The 20,852-nt window shown below is 44.6% G+C and overlaps 2 protein-coding genes across 2 annotated transcripts; one reads left to right on the top strand and one right to left on the bottom strand.

Annotated features, from left to right (window-relative positions):
- Window positions 1-6,931: 6,931 nt before the first annotated feature.
- LOC310848243 (uncharacterized protein C6orf62 homolog) lies at window positions 6,932-14,159 on the top strand. Its single transcript, XM_083747068.1, has 5 exons — window positions 6,932-9,171; window positions 9,691-9,867; window positions 11,514-11,639; window positions 12,154-12,288; window positions 12,913-14,159. The coding sequence occupies exons 1-5, from the start codon at window positions 9,043-9,045 to the stop codon at window positions 13,036-13,038; spliced, it is 693 nt and encodes a 230-aa protein (XP_083603194.1). The 5' UTR covers window positions 6,932-9,042; the 3' UTR covers window positions 13,039-14,159.
- Window positions 14,160-16,859: 2,700 nt separating this feature from the next.
- On the bottom strand, window positions 16,860-20,566 carry ACOT13 (acyl-CoA thioesterase 13). The gene is made up of 3 exons (XM_083747086.1): window positions 20,402-20,566; window positions 18,829-19,013; window positions 16,860-18,050 (listed from the first exon to the last, which is right to left on the bottom strand). Exons 1-3 carry the CDS (start codon window positions 20,483-20,485, stop codon window positions 17,897-17,899), a joined length of 423 nt encoding a protein of 140 aa, XP_083603212.1. The 5' UTR covers window positions 20,486-20,566; the 3' UTR covers window positions 16,860-17,896.
- Window positions 20,567-20,852: the final 286 nt, after the last annotated feature.

Genomic DNA, 20,852 nt, shown 5'->3' on the forward strand with positions numbered 1-20,852 from the left:
TCTGGGAAATGCACTGGAAAGTGTGGGGTTACACTTGTTTCGATGTGACTGAAACCTCCCTGCAAACAAATCAGGACAGGAGAAACAATAAATAGGTCAGCTGAGATCTTTTCACAAATATTTGGAAACCACAGATGTATTGCTTGTGTGAGTTCCACAATCACTTAGTTAAAATTTGTAGATTGGAAATAAGCAATATGATAACTTTAATGTAAGAAGCCTGAATTTCTGTTTATTTTCCCTTTACTTTGCCTCTGGCTATGGATGTGTGCTGGCCAGGTGTTCCTAATAATGGAACCACTCCTTCTTTACCTGATGAAAAGGTTTCCTATTGTGCACCATTATGATTCAATCAGTGTTCTTAATTTCCTCAGCTTGGAGGGATTTGTAAAGAATCCCTCATTACAGAACTGAAAGAATTTCCCTTCAATCATTTTAGACGAGAGGCTCATTTGTGGGAACTGCCATATATAATTAATCCTAGATATCCAAAAGAAAGGTTTCAGGTTACATCACTTTATTTCAACCTGCTGAGCACAAAGGTCTGGCACATATAAAAACATGTTGTGACATCTGCATTCATTTAAACATTTTGCCAATCTCAATATTTCTTTTCTCTACTGCTGTGTATCAGAATGGGTTCAGTTTATCTGTTTCAAAACAAATTAATACTTCTGATGTTATGACCGTTTGCACTTCAATAGGCTCTTGAACAAACAGTGAGGTTTCCCACTGAAGTCAGCCAATTTGTTTTGCATGAGAAGGCAACATTAAAAAAATGCAGAGTTATGGAAAGCAAAATGCCCTCTTCTCTCTTTTTTTTACCAGAACATAAAAACAGAATCACTTGATTAGAGTAATAGATAGTAGTGACACTTCCATAACCATACAGTGTTCCCCCATCCTGGGATTATAGCCAATATCTAGGACAAAGTTTCAGAATTGAATATAGGAAGTTCTGTTGAAATAAACTATTTCCAACCAGGCTTTATCGTTCGAAAATTGATGTTATCCAGTGGACAGAGTATTGCTTAATCCTAGGAGACAAGTCAGTGCTATTTTTCTAGAAAAAGAGGTGCCAGAACTCACAACGAACATCTCCATCATTCTTTTAGAATGTCCATGGTGCTCACCTGGGAGGTGCTAGTACTGAGTTCCATCAAGTTCTGGCTGAAAAAAGCCCTGGTTCAAGTAGTACCATGACTGCCATGGACTATATGCCATTGACCGTGGGGTTTCTGGCAATAAGTGTGTTTTGTTTTTGTTTTTTTGGTGATATGCAGGCCTGGCACCAGCACGCAGCCAACTGCTGAGGCTCAAGTGTAACTGCTGTTGCTGCAGGAGCAGTCAGCGAAGACTAAGAGTGGTATGGCAGCAAGCCTGAATGGCGCTTTGGGCAGCACACCTGAACACCCTAGCACTGTGGCTGTCTTCCTAATTGTGGTGGTCCTGCCTCCAATGTGGGTATGTCAGGGCCAGATCTAGCATTAATAAGGCAGTGCTGCTGGTGAATCTGGGCACATGGCCCAGATCAGTGCTGCTGCCAGGCAAACTGTCTGCAGCAAAAATTGGAGGGACACAGCAGCCTCACTGAGTGGCTCTTCAGGTTGCATGCCTGAACTTGGTGGCAACTGTCAACATAATGCCAACCCTGATGTATCTGTAAATAAAAATACAGCCTGGAGTTCTGTTCAGCACTGCCATTGCTACCACCATGGGTAGGCAGGCATGTAGCCCCTCTGAAACCAAATTAAGGGAGTGCTGAGGGGGGCATCTTGCCCCGACCCTCCGAAACCTGTAGCTGAGTGTGATAATATGGAAAGTTGTCAGCTTTAGGTTGCAGGGCAAAGTGCCCACTTGCCACAGGACAGCATGCCATCACAAGCAGAGCATGGTATGAATTTAACCCTCAGCATCTTAGTACTCCAACCCTTTGTAAGATTTCTTACCCAGCTTTCACCATGTCCCAGGACAGGTTACAAGTATATAATAATATACAGTTATAAAAACAAAACCATTGTAATGATAAAAAACTACAGTAGTAAAGCTGTTCCAAATGGAAGAAAACAGTACACATTCAGCAAAAGAGGCAAGTCCCACAAAATATGCCTTAATTGTCAAAGGCCAGGATGAATTGGTGTGTCTTCAGCGTGCGACAAAAGTTGTACAATGAAGATACTAGACACATCTCTGTGGGAAATTCCAGTTTAGAGGCTGCCACAGAGAAAGCCTCTCCTGTGTTAGGAGAGGCACTTGAAACATGCAGAGACCAAGAAGAAAATCGTGGTAAATGTTTATTGAACACACTGAGCAAAATGGTATACAATTTAAGCTTTCTTTTTGACAGGCCTTCTCGAGAGCAGGGAGACATTCGTTTAGATATCCAGAAGAAAACTCCCTCACGGCTAGACAGCCTATCAAAGCAAGTGATACTTTACTGAGCATCTTTACTTCTGAAAAGATCATGCCACCTACCCTCTTGGGTAGTTGAGGAACACCAAGAATAGAATTAACCCTTAAGTTACACACTGAATGATCTCTGCTGTTGCACTTCCAACATCTTATGCTGCTCTTCTCCACATTTCTGAGGGTGACAGAACTACCATCATACAGCCCTTCTGCAGACCTTACAATGCAATAAGGTTTTTAGGTATGGAGGTTTCCGATATTTGTGGCCTAAATCAATTAGTTTTAAACGCTCATGTGAGCACCTTAATCAGTTTACTTGGAAGAGATGCCCCATTAAAACAAATAAGGAACGCTTACAAATAAATGTGCTTCTGTGACTGCAGTTGTATAATGGTTTGGAGCAGAAGGAAGTTCAAGGAAAGAATATTTCTTGTCTCCCCTCCCCTGCCTTGTGCAACAGTTGCTCAGTCTAGAGGGCCTGGGGATACTTTTGAACAATGTTGGGTGACATGTAGAGGGCTGGTGGAACTGCTTGAAATTGGGTAGACCTCCTGAAAATTGCCCCTTGCATAGCTATTTGCTTCCAAAGGTGCTGTTTGCAATAAAGGGATTTCAGCAGGAAACTGGTAGAGGGTCCAAGTTGAGATCCAGAGCATGATCAGAACAAAAGTCACACTTTAAAAAGCATATATGACATAGCATGTCGGTCTGTCCATGGAATACCACCAGGAGATTAACTCCAAGAACAGGGTGAAGAAATGATAAGAAAAGACACCAACAATTTTTGACTTACTAGTAAACACACGGTCCGTTATGAGGAATTCTATTTCAAATGTATTTCAATTGTTTGTTTTTATCAGTCGATGTCTAGCCTGAACTTTTGGGATGCGACAGTTTATAAGCTTAAAACAGAAATACAAATGTTCCGTCTCTGTTTATGCACTCTGGTTCATGGCTCTCAAATCAAGAGGCAATGTAAAGGGGAAATGTTTAGTTTGTCCCCAAACTTGAATAGGTTGTACAGTATGTAACAGACACACAAGATACTGGCAACCTTTAAATTTCCACTAGATGGCAATACAGTATAACATGAACATTAAAGGCACACCCCTAGACTGCAGAACCATCAGCCAAGGCGCTACAGTGGTACCTTGGGTTACAGACGCTTCAGGTTACAGATGCTTCAGGTTACAGACTCCGCTAACCCAGAAATAGTACCTCGGGTTAAGAACTTTGCTTCAGGATGAGAACAGAAATTGCACGGCAGTGGCGCGGCAGCAGTGGGAGACCCCATTAGCTAAAATGGTACCTCAGGTTAAGAACAGTTTCGGGTTAAGAACGGACCTCCAGAACGAATTAAGTTCTTAACCCGAGGTACCACTGTACATGAATTGGTTAAAGCCCCACTATGCTGGCAGAATGCCACATACCGCTGTGATGAGGGATATTTTGGTGCAACTGCCCAAATACTCTGGAAGAGCTCCTTATCATGAATTCATTGGCTCCCTCTGTGTCTTTGTGTCATTTGGGCATTGTCACCAGCATAGTCCGTGATTGGTGGGCAGTATGTCCAGAGACACTGAGGGTATGTAATTTGTATTCCTGTCATTTTACATTTTCTAGCTGCTTTTATCCCCTCCTGGGCTGAGTATGCATTAGATAATATTATTCCCTATATTTGTTCTAAATGTTTTTCTGATTTCATTTATGTTGCAATGATAATTATGTTGGAGTTTTGTTTCAACGTATTGTCTATTATAGATGAACTTTATTTAGTTTTATTATCCATACAGGTTAAAGAACATTTAGAATACTGTAGATTGTTAATAGATTTTATGGCATAAGCCTTCATGGATGTCAAGGATGGAAATGCTAAAGCAGGCATCCCCAAATTCGGCCCTCCAGATGTTTTGGGACTACAATTCCCACCATCCCCGACCACTGGTCCTATTAGCTAGGGATGATGGGAGTTGTAGTCCCAAAACATCTGGAGGGCTGAGTTGGGGGATGCCCAAATCACATAATTATTTGGGATTAAAGGGGATGTGTTGAGGAAAGTGCTGTAGCTAGTGGCAGAAGGACTGAAATTCAATCCCTGGCATCTTCAGGTAAGGCTGGGAGAGACTCCTGCCTGAAACCCTGGAAAGCAGCTCCAGTCAGTGGTGCAGACAATACTGAACAATATGGCCCAACTCAGTAGAAAGCAGTTTCCTATGCTACACTGCCTAAGGCCACTTCAAAACTGTTGCTACCGGATTCAGTTGCATATTGGCAAATTAAAATTGTGCAACAAACCCACTTTGGGAGGAAAATCAGAAAGCGATGGGGAAATGCGTGCAAAATTATGAGAGAACTCAGAATACTAAAAACAAAAGTGAACTTCATATGCAACCTCCTTCAAACTTCGTGCAAACGTGTTAGTAGTGGGAAAGTGCTAAATAAACAGGTTTCCTGGATCACGGGCGTAGCCAGCATTTATTGCGGCGGCGGGGGGCAGAAATGAGCTATATGTCAGGCGACTGGTCAGTTAGTTAATTATTATTATTTATGGGAGTAGCTGCCCCCCCCGCCTACGCCCATGTCCCGGAAGGTGCCTCTGCGTGGGCTTTCGATGCGGGATCGGTGCCGCCACGCATGCAAGTTCTTATTTTGCTGCGACCACACACTGTCGTCAGCATTAAAACGCCAGGTCCCAGTCCCTGTGCCTCCAATCGGGATTTACCCTTTCCGTGGAAAATCGGATGAGTTAAAAACACCCCGTTGACGACACGGCAGCCCCCGTCTGGAAGCCCCCTAGCGCTGTTACACAACCAAGCGCAAGCCCCGTGTCCTCTGTTGTTGTGATCATTATACACACATGACACGCTTTACCCGCGTGCTTCGCCCCCGGGAGGTGGCGCGGTGACGTCGGAGACGGGAGAGGGGAGCCGTCCACTTCAATAGAGGGAGAAGGCGGGGCGAAGGAACTTGGAGCCTGTCTCTGGGCAGAAACTAGTTCTCGCATTAAGTTTTTAAAAAAGGTCACTCGAATCAACAGCGGAGCGCGAGGGCGCTTTAAAACAGGTTCTGCAATGGCGGGTTCTTTATGTGGGGACAGACCGAGACCGCGGAGAGGGAGAACGGAAAAGAGCCGCGGAGCTGGTGACGGCGGAGCAGCCCCTGGAGACTAGAGGCGCGTTGTGCGTCATGGAAAACGCAGCAGTTCTCTTGGATGGGGAGGGGGAGAGGGAGGGGATGGGGCGCAGGTGGGGGGGCAAGTACTCTAGCTTTTTGTGGTCTCTAGGAGCTATTAGCAGCTGCTTTTCATTTGCTTAAGAAGTGGCTCAACTTAACATGCCGCCACTTGCATGATGACCGTCGAAGTCCACTGATCAGGCACCCTTTGTGTATCTAAACAGCTGCGCTGCAGGCATCCAACAGGTGCAGCGGTGTGTCGCCGTGCAGCTTCTAGAGGAAGAACAAGGGAATGGGCTGCGGTCCAATCATAACGGCAGAAATAAATTGTTCAGGCTTTAAAGTGCCGCAGGACACTTTGTTATTGTTGTCAGGAAAAGGGGAGGCGAAAAACAAGGGGTAGCATTCGAGCTACAATACAGGTAGAGGGCAACGAACCGTCGGAAACCTTTTCAGTTGCATAGCATCGTTTAAGATGCAGTCCCAAATCCACTTACATAAGAGTAAAACCCAGCCAATTCAGTGGGACTTCTTTGGAACGTAGCCTTCCGTTAGGGCAGGCGCCCGTTTTGTAATCTCCGATGCGGCTTTTTGTTAGTTTGGAAGCCCAGCCACCATGCTAATGGGTGTAGGACCGGAGTCTGACAGGGCTTGGGGTTCGGCTGAAGAGCGGGATCTTGCTGTGCATTTCATCATCACAATTTAAGAGGCATACGATTGGAAAAAACACACTCCTGGTGAGCAAGCTGTGCGGCATAGGCATGCTGCAACAGACAGATGATTTCAAAGCCTCCAAAAGCAAAACTGTAAGGGAGGGTACACTAATACGTCCTACTCCACATTAACATAAACAAGTAAGTCAGCAATCGGAAGAACGTAAAAGTTACCCCAAACGCCTTTTAATCTTGATCTTGCGTGTGCGGTGAGTTTGATCCTAAGAGCCCATTACTAGTGTGCGCTTTTTGTTACTCCAGTAAAATGAATCGGACTTCCATTTTCGAGTACCCGCTTGCGGGTGACACTTACACAGGCTAACAGCCCCCACGCGGCCCGACCCTCTGCCGAGCCAGGAGGACCCAAGCCCCTTGATTTTTACACCACGCAGCCCTGTGCACATTTGTTTACTCGGGGACGAGTCCCATCGTGCCCTCTGCGACTTTAACTTATGTCAAGTGGCTGGGACACATCAGAACTCTGCAAAGGACCGGGGCATAGACACACTTCGCCCCCACTGGAGACAGCGGGCTCAACACACAGGCTGCATTGAGTACCAGCTGCCCACCCTACCCCACTTGCCCCGTTCGCTTTCCCCCTCCCCACCCCTCTCCCGAGACGGAGATGGTACAGTCCACCCCAGGGCGCCTGCGCAGCGGGTCGCGGGGCGGAGCCTTCCCGTGTGTGTGAGTCAGGCGAGGAGGAGACGCGGCGGTTGCCATTTTGAGGGCTTCTCCGCTCGGGCTGCTGCCGCTGCTGCTTCGCCGCCTTCCGCGCCGCCCGGACCGAGAGACTCGCCTGCGCCATCCTTCGCCTCAGAGGGGACAGGAGCGGGGGCTTCTCTCGCTCTCTTGCCTCTTTCCCGCCGTAGGAGCCTGTAGCGCAGGGACTTTTCCCGGCCCGGCCTCGCTCCGCCGCCGCCTCTTCCTCCTCCTCCTCCTCTTGTCCTTCCTTCCTCCCTCCCGCCGCCTCCGCCGCCACCATTTGCCACCCCCCGGCGGCTCCGGGGCGCCGAGTTTAGGCTATGGGGACCAGGCTGCTGGGACTGAGCAGCGGCAGAGCGGGCGGCCCGGTCACCGTGAACAGCGCAGCGGGGATGGCGGAGCTGGGCGGCTTCTTGGTGGCCTTCTCTTGACATGGCTCCTGCCCGTGCTGCTAGCAGCGCCGCCGCCGCCGCCGCCGCCTCCACTGCTCCACCCGCGCCCGCCGGCTGCGGGTAGCGAGCCAGGCCACGCCACAGTCTCCGGTCCGGTTAGGTGTCTCTTGCCGCCTGAGCCTCCCGCCGCGGGGGCTTCCAAGGAGAGGGGGAGGGAAACCGCTTAATTACTATTATTTTTTACGAAGAGGGTGTGCCTGTGTGTGCTTTTTTTGTTTTTAAAAAGCACAACAACTAAACAGCTAATAAAAAAGGGGGAAGGACGGGTTAATAATCCTTTTTTCCTTTAATTTTTTTTTTTGTTTCCGGAAAAACGCGTTTTTTCCCTTACCAAATTTATTCAAGTTCGCAGCGACAAAAGCCTCTTTGCAAACTAATTTTTTTTCCCAATTGAAATTTTTTTGGCGTGATAATTCCCTTCCTCTCCCTTTCCCCCCCGCCCCCCTTTTTTCTTCCCCCCTCCCAAGAACCCGAGTTGTTGGTTGTTGACCATGAATGCAAGAGTGAATTCCGGGCCGTAGACTTGAGTGGCCCCCGCTGCGCTGAGCACAGGCCCGCCTCTTCCTCTTGAGCAAGGAAGAGAACCACCCCCAAGGAGGCCAATCGCATCAGCCATGCCCAGCCCCAATTAAAGCGGCAGAGGGGAGGAGGATTTTTTTGTCCTGCCCGGGGCTTAGACTGAGGGAAGGAAGGCTATTGGGGTGGGTTGTAGGCCTCTCCCTCCTAGGGGAGTGCTAGATCGAGAGATCGACTTGGGATTCAAAAGGCCAGATAATCTCCCAAATCTTCCCTCCACCTTTTTATCAATGGCCACCATGATCCCTCTTCTCTCCCACAGCCGCAGCCTCAGGGCAACCATGTGCCTGATGATGAGCAGGATGAAGTTAGAAATGACTCTGCTGTTTTCCAAACTCCTTGCTCCTCTGCAAACCAGCACACTGTTGTCTGTGGTTGATTATTTTGTTGTTGGTAGGGAAACGTCTTACCTCCCAGGACATCCACTCCTGTTCTGCACTCCCTCCTTTGCTTTCTACCAAGTCGAATAATTCTTGAAAAAAGAAAAAGCCAGGCAGCATAGCAATAGCAGAGATCTTGAAAATAATCAGCAGTCATGAATCTGGGCGGGATAGAACACTGTCTTTAATTTCAGTTTTTTGTTTTTTGGGGGGGTGGCAGCGTGGGGCAAGAAACCCGCCCAAATGGATTGGGTCCATGCCCGTTACTGCTTTTTATTCTACACACAAATTGTGATAAGATTTTTTTCCCATTCTTGCCCACTTATTCCTGTGGTTTAAACTGTGTATATCAGTGTATTTTCTTCAAATTTCTTTGGGCTTTTGACAATACTGCACAAACTTTTTGTCCAATGATGGTTGGACTAATAGTTACTTTGTTTTATGACCCCTCTAATAAGACAGTCTTGTAAAACATTTGCCTAAGGTGCATTTTTGGGTTACGCCTGTGTTCTATTGATTCAGTGGTATTAGCAGGAATAAAATGACTTGTTTCTGTTGTACTCGAGTCTTATGAAAAAGGGCCCATAGTTTAGTGAAGGTTTCAAAAGGCTTTAGTACCATCTGTATTACAAAATGGGGGACCCAAACTCCCGGAAGAAACAAGCTCTGAACAGACTTCGTGCTCAGCTTAAAAAGAAAAAAGAATCTCTAGCTGACCAGTTTGATTTCAAGATGTATATTGCCTTTGTATTCAAAGACAAGGTAATTTCCTTTTTGGTTGTTCGACTTTTGTATTGAGTGACTCCATACCTCTGTTAGCACTCTCAAAATTGCAGTCTGAGAATGATTGTGGAGAGCATTGTAAAAATCTGTTACACTGTGTTTTCATCATGCCTAGGCTGTAGCTTTGATGTTTAATTTTGAATCATGATGTTCATTCCTTATGTGCTGGGTATCTTAAGAAAACCTTGCACAGCTTTCAAAATGTGCCATGTGAGAGTTAATACTGCATTATGGGCTATGGTTGCACACAATCTGAGGAATACATAGAACTGAATTTTAGACACTCAGCACTTTGGATTTTAATGGGAGATGCATTTTTGCTTAAGCATGTTCTTCAGCATCCATTTATCTCTAAATTTAGGTTTGCAATAAGTTTAGGGTGTTACCCAGTTCTTAGGTTTGCAGTAAGTTTATTTTTCTTAAGTTTTAAAAGCATTGTAATGACAGACTGCTTAGAAATGAATGAAATGCAACATGTTCTTTGTTTTCCCTCATTAGAGGAAAAAGTCGGCGCTCTTTGAAGTGTCTGAAGTGATACCAGTCATGACCAATAATTATGAAGAAAATATCCTGAAAGGCGTGCGGGATTCCAGCTATTCCTTGGAAAGTTCCATAGAGCTTCTACAAAAGGATGTGGTTCAGCTGCATGCACCCCGCTATCAGTCTATGCGCAGGGTAAAATATTTAATGTTCTGTCATTTTGTTTCGGAGATCAACATTTTTAAAGGCTATTAATGCTGCTAGTAGTATTTCTATATCAAAGATCTCGATATAATCAGCAGGATTAAAAGGACTACTTTAGATGTACCCAATGACTTACATGTCTTAGTGGGATCCCCCCCCCCCCTTGAACAGATTGCGCACCAAACTGCTGATGGAACTTTTGCAGCATAAAGGGGGTTGAAGTGTGGGGATGTGGTTTGAAGTTCAGTGTGTCGCTGCATAAGGGTTTTTTGGATGCTGCCTATCAGGTGGTAAATCTGTACAGTGGACCCTCGAGTTACGTACCGCTCTGGATACGTAACTTTCAGGTTGCGAACGCGGCAAACCCAAAAGTGTATACTTCTGGGTTTTGCCATGTGCAGAAGTGCTTTGTGCACCGCGTGTGTGCACAGAAGCGGCGCCTCCCGTTAAGGACTTTTCAGGTTAAGTACGGACCCCTGGAACGAAGGTCCACTGTATTTGAATATTTAGTATGCTTTGTCTAGAAGACACACTGATTTACTTGGATCTTTGACACCATCCACCCTATTCTCTTGACGGTCATTTAAGTTATTTTAATGTTGTATTTTTAATTGTAACCGACCCTAGGACAGGTGGGTAATACTAATACTACTGCTAAATAATAATAGTTTTGTTGCTATTTTGTTCTATCCCTCTTGTATTGTATACATCACTTAGAAACTTTGTTATTAAGTGGAATATAAATTATTTATCTAAGAGTTTTCATTATCCTGGCCCTCAATATTTTAACAAGTTTGTCTCTTGGTAAAAGTAGATGTGAGAAAGAGGCATGGAGAAAAAAATAGAATTGTGGAACTGGAATATTGGCAGAGACATCTGAGATGAATGATTGGTTTATATCTCTTGCAGAAGTTCAACATAGTGGCTTAAGTTCTATTCTGAGAGAGGAGGGGCTGCTTCTGTTCACAATCCAGCAGAGGCTTATCCTGGTGGAAGGGGAACCAACTTTTGCAAAGCCCCTTCCCCCACTGTTCTATAGGGTTTCCTATCCCTCAAACCTTTTTTGCAGGGTGGGAACAAGAATTGCACAGGGAAGTGAGAATTGTAGAAAGCTTCCTCCCATTTCTGGCAGGAGTGTCCCATGAGTGGGAAGGGAACTCTGGATTCAATTCATACCTGTTGAACTGAAACAAAATAGAGAATAAACTCTTAAGCTAAAAATACAGTTGTTATAAGCTGTGTTTTTGAATTTAAATATTCTTGATGAAGACAGCAAGACAACATAAAAATGTAAATGTGATAAAAGTGGGTATATTTGCCGATGAGCATCTAAAAAACCATCCTAAGGACATCATTTTAGTTTGGGCAGTTTTTCAAATCCATAAAGTTTGTTCCTATAAGAATTAAATTACTAGGACTGGGTTCCGATTTCCACATTATAAATGTTAATGTAAAGTTAGCAGATAGGCAGGGTGTGTTGTAGTGCTTAAGAATAAAATCCTATTGTTATAGATGTATGAAAGGTATACAAACCATTTGAATTACAATTATATTTGCTTCTCAAACGTGTATATATGTGTGTGTGTTCTCCCACTAGATTGTTGGGACACTATTAATTTTATTCATGTCCTTAACAGGATGTGATTGGCTGTACGCAAGAGATGGACTTCATACTTTGGCCTCGGAATGATATTGAGAAGATAGTCTGTCTTCTGTTTTCTAGGTGGAAGGGATCGGATGATGAGCCCTTTAGGCCTGTTCAGGTATGATACAGGTCCCAGGCAGGGTGCTACTAAAACCCAAATAAGCCATTAGCACTTTTAATGAATACCACTTTTTCTTTATGGTGGTTATAGTGAATTGTGGTATATTTTTGTAATCATTTAGGTGTTTGTATGATTACAGAGGCAGAATGTTGTCACTGAATGTACCTAAGCAGATGTTTTGAAGTTACTTAGTTTATTTTGTCTCTTGATTGGTAAACTTGCCAGAAGCTTTTACCAATAAGTATGGAGTACTGCATCTGCAATAGTCATCATTTTTGTTTACATAAAGTTAAATATGGGGTTCTTCAAATGTACTGCCATTAGAAAAGGGGGAGATACTGACATAATAATCAGTCTAATTTAAGCTATATCTCCATTAGCTATAATTTCAAGTTGTTCCTGAGATTTTTCTATTCTGCACTTGGATGCATTGCATACGTGAACCTTGACTTTAGATTGGTGTTCCTTGAACATATTTAAACTTTTTTGTTACATATTCCCTACCCCACAGGCCAGGTTTGAATTTCATCATGGTGACTATGAAAAACAGTTTCTGCATGTACTGAGCCGAAAGGACAAGACTGGAATTGTTATCAACAACCCTAACCAGTCAGTGTTTCTCTTCATTGACCGACAGCACTTGCAGGTAGCCATCTCCCAGTGCATACCTGTTTTTCCTTATGCTCTTGTTTGCCTCTTTTCTATTATTTATCAGCTGTCTGCTTGGCTTCACTATAGTCAAGAGGTACAGATACAAGCAGTTGTCATGACAGAATGCTAAATGATCAGCATTCCTTTTCTATGGCATAATGTGCAATATGTTCCAAACAGTAAGTTTGTGGGATATACTTTATTGAGTTGCTCTGCCTTGAGTGCAGTGAAGCCATCTGATTGGGTGTATTTCTATTAGATTTAGGAACTGAGGTGGTGGGGATTTGCAAGTGTGCATCAGTATCATTTGTCATTAATTGACACTGTTTCTGCCCGTCCGCTTTTGAAACACAATAAGGATTTGTATATGTACTTAAGCGAGAAAAGATGGTACAGGTCTCCTGCTGGAGAAGGCAGATTTTAGAAATCTGGTAATCAATTTATATATTCAGCAAGCACCATAAATTCTTTGTTATGCTTTTATGTTGCACCACCATTAGTTTCATTTTCTGTTGCTTCCGCAAGGATGAGTTGAGGCAATATGTGAAGTTTGTTTTTCCACACAGTGCTGTTTATAAAATATACTCTGTCCTGAAATAATTTATGTATCTCTTTCCAGACTCCAAAAAACAAAGCTACAATCTTCAAGTTATGCAGCATCTGCCTATATCTGCCACAAGAGCAGCTCACCCACTGGGCGGTTGGTACCGTAGAGGATCACCTCCGTCCTTACATGCCAGAATAGGGTACTGGCCAGCAAAATGGGGAAGATCACAGAATGCAGGAGTGCAGTTTTCACTTTTCTCACCATTTATTCTTTCGGAATAGAAGAAAATGGACACATGTTCAGAACACTATCCATCGTGGAACTTGATCATCCTGGATTATTTTCTTTTATCATTTGTATCTCAGAACTTTTAAATTTTTTTTAGATGTTTTCTGCATGGACCTTGTGAAAGAGAATGCTCTGCATATTTCTGCATTGTATGAGCATCCTACCAAAATGTGAAACGAAGGGACTGTTATACACTGAAAGAAATGTATCTGAGAGCACACAGTGATCATATATGGTGGTGTTCCCATTTGTGCTGGTCATGTCCCCTAATATCAGTATTCATAGGGTGAGGAATGAATGTAATGGTGTGAAAGCCATAAGCTTTGCTGTTAACACGATTGTATCAGGTTCATGAATAGGTCTATGGCTTGTTACAGTAGATGGCTAAATGTGGGAAAGAAATCTTTTAAGGAAAAAAGAGCATCTCATTTGGTGTAGGCATTAATTGCCTCTTTTATTTTGCTTGGCCTTGTTTGAGTTTCCTGGCATTCTCACTTTTGGATCTCTTTCCCCAGTTTGCTGTGTAACTAAATGTAGAGTGTTCTGTTGAGTTGAATACATTTTTACAGACCTGGAGTCTGAAGTAGCCTAAAGCAGCTAAATTTAAGATAGCAGCTGCAGAAACCACGTTGGCAGAGGATTATTATTTTTTTCCTGACAGTTGACTTGTGAACTGTAGGAAATACTGGTTTCCAAAACATTTCTTATGGAAAACTCTCTGAGGTTCTTTTTGGGGGGGAGGGGAGGAATAAAGCAGTTGTGGATTTAATTGTAAAATATTGTTTGGAGTGTCAAAGTTGGTTTTGACAGAACATATTTTGTTTAAGATTGTGCAATGAACATAAGGAAGACTACTGTATAGCTTTGGCAAAGAAAGCTTTGCTTAAAGGGTTGAGTAATTTGACTCAAGTAAATCTGTATAAGCCTACTCCCTTTGGGTAAAACTAGTGCTTATCTGTTTAAAAAAATCTGTATTTAGCTTTTGTTTGGAATTGGAAAATTTTTTAAAATAAACAAATTAGGTGACCAAAGACTTCTACGTTCATTTATTTTAAAAACATGTAGACACTAGCTTATAACATGTCATAGCTAACTTTAGGTAGACAGTCTCTGCATATGACAACAAGTTAGATATATCAAAGTGTATCGTATGCAAAATAAGCTGGAGATACCAATTCAAAATCTATTGGCAGTGTTCACATGTAACCATAAATTAAATTTCGTGGTTTATTATGGATGAGTGGCAGTACACATTCATATTCCTCCCATGAGTGAGATACACCAGGAAGCTGTGCCTTTCTGTTACATTAGAACCAAGGATTACCTGGTCTTTAACAAGTGATTATCAGGAAGAAAAAAACCATGGCATAAGGTTGGCTAGGGGTAGTTGCTTGTTAGGGACAAGCAAGCTCTGCACTCTGGTTTAGACAGAACAGGAAGCAAAGCTTCCTGGTTTGTTTCCTCTAGCAATAGCACAAATGGAATATTGAGCCTACCACTATGCTCACAGAAAGCCTGGCTTATAACACGGGCGTTGTATAAGTGTAGATTTTCATAAGGTTTCTATAACCAATACATTAAACTTCTATATAAAACATGGCAAATCACTTTTGAAACCCAGTTAAAGGGAGAAGTCTTCATAATAAGGTTATAATAATGCATGAAGGATTACAATTTGTATGGGATGGAGAATGTCACATTTCACCAGGCCAGAGGTGTGCACCTAAAATAGCTATTGGGAGCCAGGCTGATGTTACGAACGACCAAAGGGATTTTTTCCCCATTCCCAACCCATTTTAAAGGGGGAAATGTTCTGAGAATTAGCAGAGTATATTTCCTTACAGCACAAGCTTGAGTTCTAACACTACACCCTCAGAAATTAACGTTATGGGCGGGGGAACCTTTGCCTCTCCAAATGTTGTTGAACTCTCATAAGCCTTGACTATTGATCATGTTGGCTGGGACTGATGGGAGACATAGTTCAGCAATATGGAGGGCCAAAAGTTCCCCAATGCCCCTCTAAACACCTTGGCATCCAAAGGATCCCAGGATCAGTCCACAAAATCTTCAGGAAGGATTAGGTATGACTCCAGTTTGGAGCTAGTCAGTGTTAACGCTGAGCTAGATGGTCTGACTTGGTATATATCTCCCTAATGAATCCTGCAAGAGGAATCGCAACACCAAGATCAATATGCAGCAATATAGGTTCTGCCATCAACAAACCACAGTGATCAAAACAGCTAAATTTTGTGACCCAGTAATGAGAGCTGCTCCTGTCTATTAATACAAATGTCAGCCACGTAACCACACTTCTGAAAGTAGCAGGCATTTTCTATCTGTACTACCACCACCCATTCATTACACCCACAACCATTCCCCGTTGCTAACTATTTGATTGGCTTCCCTACAGTTTTGCTCTCCCTGCCCCTCCCCACTTTTATTCCCTTGCTCAGATCAGGGATCTTTGAAAGCGGGGAAGGATGAGATAAGTGCCAAGCTCAAAGCTGCAAGGAATTGAAATACAATTTCACTCAGGCAGTCCAGATTCTAGAAAGCTTTTAAGAGGAATGAGAACTCTCCAGTGAGAAGGAGCTATTTCTCCCCCTGCCACTCCTACCACAGGACATTAGAAGCACTTTACAGAATCTGGGCCAGGTTGTTCCAAAGCAAGACTAGCAGGCATGCTGCTAGAATAATTCAAACACTGCTGTTGTCATCTTCACCCCAACCTCCCAGTTTTGCATCAGTTCTCTTAAGTTTTAATGTCGTTGCTGGTGTTAGGAAGCAAATACGACCAGCAAGGAATCAGTACTCTGCTGTTGTTGTTTACTCTTTGTGACCCCATGGACCAGAGAACGCCAGGCACTCCTGTCCTCCACTGCCTCCCGTAGTTTGGTCAAACTCATGCTGGTAGCTTCGAGAACACTGTCCAACCATCTCGTCCTCGGTCGTCCCCTTCTCCTTGTGCCCTCCATCTTTCCCAACCTCAGGGTCTTTTCCAGGGAGTCGAGTCTTCTCATGAGGTGGCCAAAGTATTGGAGCCTCAGCTTCAGGACCTGTCCTTCCAGTGAGCACTCAGGGCTGATTTCCTTAAGAATGGATAGGTTTGATCTTCTTGCAGTCCATGGGACATAAATACTTCGGCGATCAGCCTTTTTTATGGTCCAGCTCTCACTTCCAAACATCACTACTGGGAAAACCAGCCCCTTTGTAGGCCAATAGTGCAATCCTACATATATCTACTTAAAAGTAAGTTCCACTAAGTTCAATGGGGCCAAATCCTAGGTAAATGAGCATAGAACTGTAAAAGAAAGGTAAAAAGGTACAGGACCCCTGGATGGTTAAGTCTAGTCAAAGGCAACTATGGGGTGCGGCGCTCATCTTGCTTTCAGGCCGAGAGAGCCGGCGTTTGTCCAGACAGTTTTCCAGGTCACGTGGCTAGCATGACTAAACTGCTACTGGCAAATGGAGGACCATGACGAGTGCCAGAGCGCATGGAAAGGCCATTTACCTTCCTGCCCCAGCGGTACCTATTTATCTACTTGCACTGGCATGCTTTCGAACTGCTAGGTTGACAGGAGCTGGGACAGAGCAACGGGAGCTCACCCCATTGTGGGGATTCGAACCGCCAACCTTCAGATTAGCAAGCCCAAGAGGCTCAGTGGTTTAGGCCACAGCGCCACCCACGTCCCTGTATCCTAAATCAACTGGGGGGAGAATACACACAAGCAAAGTTTACAAAACCAAGTTTATTGAAAACTGAACTTCCTTTTAGCACAGGGTTCATGCTTTAAATTCATTATTTTGGGAGGAAAAGTACCCTTTTAAGATCAATTCACTTTATACATTGTTCAGTAATATCTACAAATTAACAGAGGAGAAAGTAGTAGTTTATGCTTAGTTTGGCAATCATTCACCACTGGATTCAAAGTATGCACTGGTCAGTCCAAAGGCTTTGGCTGAAAAGAGCAACACAGAAGTCATCTGCAAACATTCTCAGCTGGACATATAGCCACCCATCTGCAAAGAGGAGGACTCCTTCAATTTGCAGAAGGGACTGAGATTTCACAGAGACTTCTTGCTGGTGTAACCATGTGTGTACATGTGCACACAAGAGGCAATTTTCACCAATTCCTCCTTTTCTCCTGCAGCCCTTGGCACGACCTCTCATGCTGTTCTGGAGGCTTCCTCAGCCATTGAAAGCAGAATCCACCCCCCTCACCACTCCTTCTTTCAATGAAAACATCCTGGAGGCAGAGGCCTACCCCTGGGGACTCTGAACCCATCCCAACCCAAAAGCACCAGCATCAGAACCTCTTCCACAAATGGTTCCCAGGTTTCAGATGCTGGAACACTTGAGTTCCATCTTTTCTTTGTATCTTTCTCTTCAGGGCTTCAGAAATCAAACCAGTATTAGTCACAGCAACACATTTTTTTTCTGTCAACGGCAAATTGTTGCTATTTACATTTGTTTCCTGCTTCCTGGCGCATGCACACACAGCATCCCTTCCAATCCCCAAGAGATGGCTTACAATAAAATACACATGGAATAATAAACATGAACTTGAACCATCACCTTAGTTTACATGAACATTAAGGAGGATTCAGGTAGTGATATTTCACCCCTAGTGGCTGCACCTAAGAAAGCGTTTTGTTAAGTTAATCCATTCTCATCTATTGTTTTTACTGTGTTGCTTTGTTTGACTTACTTCAATAAAGTAATGCTACCCCGTTCTTTTTCTTCTAGGCCCAGATCTTCCTTCTGTGGTTATCCCAGGTATTTGGTATGCCTCCCTTGGGCTATCAATTTCCCTGTCACCTTGTTTCGTAAGTCCACATTGGCAAAGGCCAGTGTTCTTCCTTGCTTCAGAATCTCCGCAGTGATCTGGATTTCGTCTCCAATCTTAGCTGCTGACATGTAGCTTGAATTTGGAAAAGAGTGGGGGGGAGAGAAAGAAAGAATCCTTACATTTATAGTTCATCTCTCCTTCAAGGAGCTCAAGACAGCATATAGGGTTTGCTTCCCTCAGTTTATCCTCACAACCACCCTATGAGGTTCAAAACATATCTGATAACCCACACCTCTACTTTTAACTACCATATTTTTTTCTCTATAGGACAGCACTTTTTCCCCTCCAAAAATGAAGGGGAAATGTGTGTGCATCCTATGGAGCGAATGAAGGGTTTCGCTGAAGCCTGGAGAGTGAGAGGGGTCGGTGCGCCGCACTCCGAAGGCTTGCAGATAGCAGCCTGAAGCCTGGGGAGCGCAACACCAACTCCCGCTGCGCTCCCCGGGCTTCAGAAAGCAATCCGCAAGCCTTTGGAGTGCGCCCCCAGCCCTGCAAGCTCCGGGAACGGCGGCAAGGCTGCACACAACCTTGCCGCCACTCCTGGACCTGTTCTGGGGGCTGGGGTTGGGGGAAGCTCGGGCTTCCCCTGCTGTAGCCCGCGGCTAAAAACGAAGCCAAGACAGCCAGCGGGATCCATCCTGCTGGCTGTCTTGGCTTCTGCCAAAGCCGTGCGCAGCCTGTCCCCCCTTAAAAACTAGTTCCCCCCCTAAAAACTAGGTGCACCCTATGGTCCGGTGCGCCCTATGGAGTGAAAAATATGGTAATACAAGCCACGTAAGTTGCAGAGTCAAGGCCCAATTAAACAAGGCCCAATTAAACTGAAATAAATCTCGGATTTTGTCATACATACGTAATATTCATATCCACACTGACTCCAGGTGCTGCTCTTTCGGTGTGCAGCAAAGCAGCGGTTGACACAACATCTACCAGAGTTGCTGTCAATCCTCCATGAAGAGTCCCGCCTCGGTTTGTGTGCTCCTCTTCCACTTTCATTTCACAGACAACTTTTCCAGGACTGGCAGAAAGAACCGTCATCTGGGAGCAGAGTGGGTGAGAGAAGAAAAGTCCCATTCCATTAAGTTTCAGTAAGTTTTCTACAGGATATTAAACTGAAATTAAATGCTTGCTTTTTAGAATCTAAAATGCACATATGTTGCCTTTTGGTCTCCAAAACAGCAAACAACAGGAGAAAACAAGTGAAACCAGCAGCAAAATAAGGTTGAAATGTGCAGTTCTTTCCCTCAAGGTACCAACCATTCATTGGTGCCCTTTTCAAGCATACTCCATTCTATTCCCTCCCCAATGTTTTTCTGCTACCACCCAATCCAAAGGTCAGCCAACATTCTGGGCCCACTGAACTTGCACAATCTTCCTACACACAAGAAACCTAAAGCACATGACCTGCCCCAAAGAATCATGGGAACTGCAGTTTACCACTACGCTTCCCAGCTCCCTTAAACTACTTTGCCCAGGATTCTGTGGGAAGGTCATATGCATTAAATGTACTTTCAAACCTCTTCCAATTATTTCTTCCCCTTTTTCAAAAAGGACGTTTCAGGTTTCAGTAAGCATATGTTACAAATAGCGTTTATTTTTAATTCCCGCAATAAGCAGTTTGATTGGCTGAAACTGGCTGGGGCATTTAGGACCAGAGGCGTAGCAAGATCAGGTGGTACCTGGTGTGAAATTTTTTTTGTCACCCCCCCCCCCACATTGCAATTTTAGGAAGGTTGCCCAGCGTTGCGCAAATCCAACCAATCACATAAAACCGTGTCAGTGCCGCGGGGCGTATTTGCGCAATCAGTGGGCGGATTTTCATGATGACGATCGCGTCAGTCGCTGAAATCTGCCTGCCCACCGGGCGTGCAAGTGCCATCACGCCGATCCGCCCAGGGGGATTTTGTCAGCCCCCCTAGGCATGACACCTGGGGCGGACCACACTCTCTGCACCCCCCTTGAGACGCCCCTGTTTAGGACCAGGTGACCTTTAAACCAGTGCAATTTCTATGTAAACAATCTAGTTAGGACACACCCAATAATCACAGAGCTTCTCTGAACTGAGTGAAGTAACATCTTTGGGAAGCCACCACATAACCCCACCCCCGCCCCCCCATATAAGTGAAGGGTAGAGAAGGTAGTTTGCAATCTAAAGCAGTATTACTGAGGACCTCTCTCAGGAACACTGTAAACCTACGTTTTTTCTTTTTTCCAAATACTATTTATTGCTTTTTTGTAACAACAACAAATAAAATAAATACTCTTACATTCAAAAATTGTAAACCTATGTTTTTTCAAGCCCCAATAGGCCCAGAGTGTTCACTCCCTGCACAGCTTTGCTGCCCTATTCAAGGTGACCCTGGAAAGTCAGTAACACATTACCCACACAGGGTAGGGAACCTCAGCAAATCCCCTCCTGCTATTACCTTATTCAGCACCCGATCAAATCCGGGAGACTGCAGAAGCATTTTCACCACCTCGCGGAGAGACTGGATCTTAAGGTGACTCATGATTCAAAGTTCCGACCTTCTCTCGAGTAAGGCGCTATATAGCCAGTCTTCTCACTAATGTAGTCAAGTAGTTGGGACAACACGAGGCAATTGCAAAGCTGCAGGATCCCTTAGCAGCAAATTGGCCCTTCGGAGCTCAGCGCCGGCCCTGGAGAACTGGAGGAACGTCTCTTGACAAGCCCCGCCTCCCTCGCTCGCTCCCAGCGTTCTAAAACTTGCTACTCCGCGTTCCATTCGCCGAACGTTCGCAGCCTTCGCCGAATCCCCGCCCACGGCGCCTACCCTTTCACCTCCCCAGCAATCGGTTCGGGCTGCTAAGCGGGCGGGCGAGCGCAATAGCTTCAAACGTCTTGCGCCTGCGCGACAT

Source organism: Podarcis gaigeae, assembly GCF_964106915.1.
Source record: "Podarcis gaigeae genome assembly, chromosome: 7".
In the NCBI taxonomy this organism is placed as follows: domain Eukaryota; kingdom Metazoa; phylum Chordata; class Lepidosauria; order Squamata; family Lacertidae; genus Podarcis; species Podarcis gaigeae.

Excerpts from the sequence above, each read along its gene's own strand:
- LOC310848243 (XM_083747068.1), top strand. The coding sequence starts at position 9,043 with ATGGGGGACCCAAACTCCCGGAAGAAACAAGCTCTGAACAGACTTCGT. Across the intron at positions 9,172-9,690 it reads CCTTTGTATTCAAAGACAAG|AGGAAAAAGTCGGCGCTCTT; the intron begins GTAATTTCCTTT and ends TTCCCTCATTAG. Across the intron at positions 12,289-12,912 it reads TTGACCGACAGCACTTGCAG|ACTCCAAAAAACAAAGCTAC; the intron begins GTAGCCATCTCC and ends ATCTCTTTCCAG.
- ACOT13 (XM_083747086.1), bottom strand. The coding sequence starts at position 20,485 with ATGAGTCACCTTAAGATCCAGTCTCTCCGCGAGGTGGTGAAAATGCTT. Across the intron at positions 19,014-20,401 it reads TTGATCGGGTGCTGAATAAG|ATGACGGTTCTTTCTGCCAG; the intron begins GTAATAGCAGGA and ends CTCTGCTCCCAG. Across the intron at positions 18,051-18,828 it reads AGTGTGGATATGAATATTAC|CTACATGTCAGCAGCTAAGA; the intron begins GTATGTATGACA and ends TCCAAATTCAAG.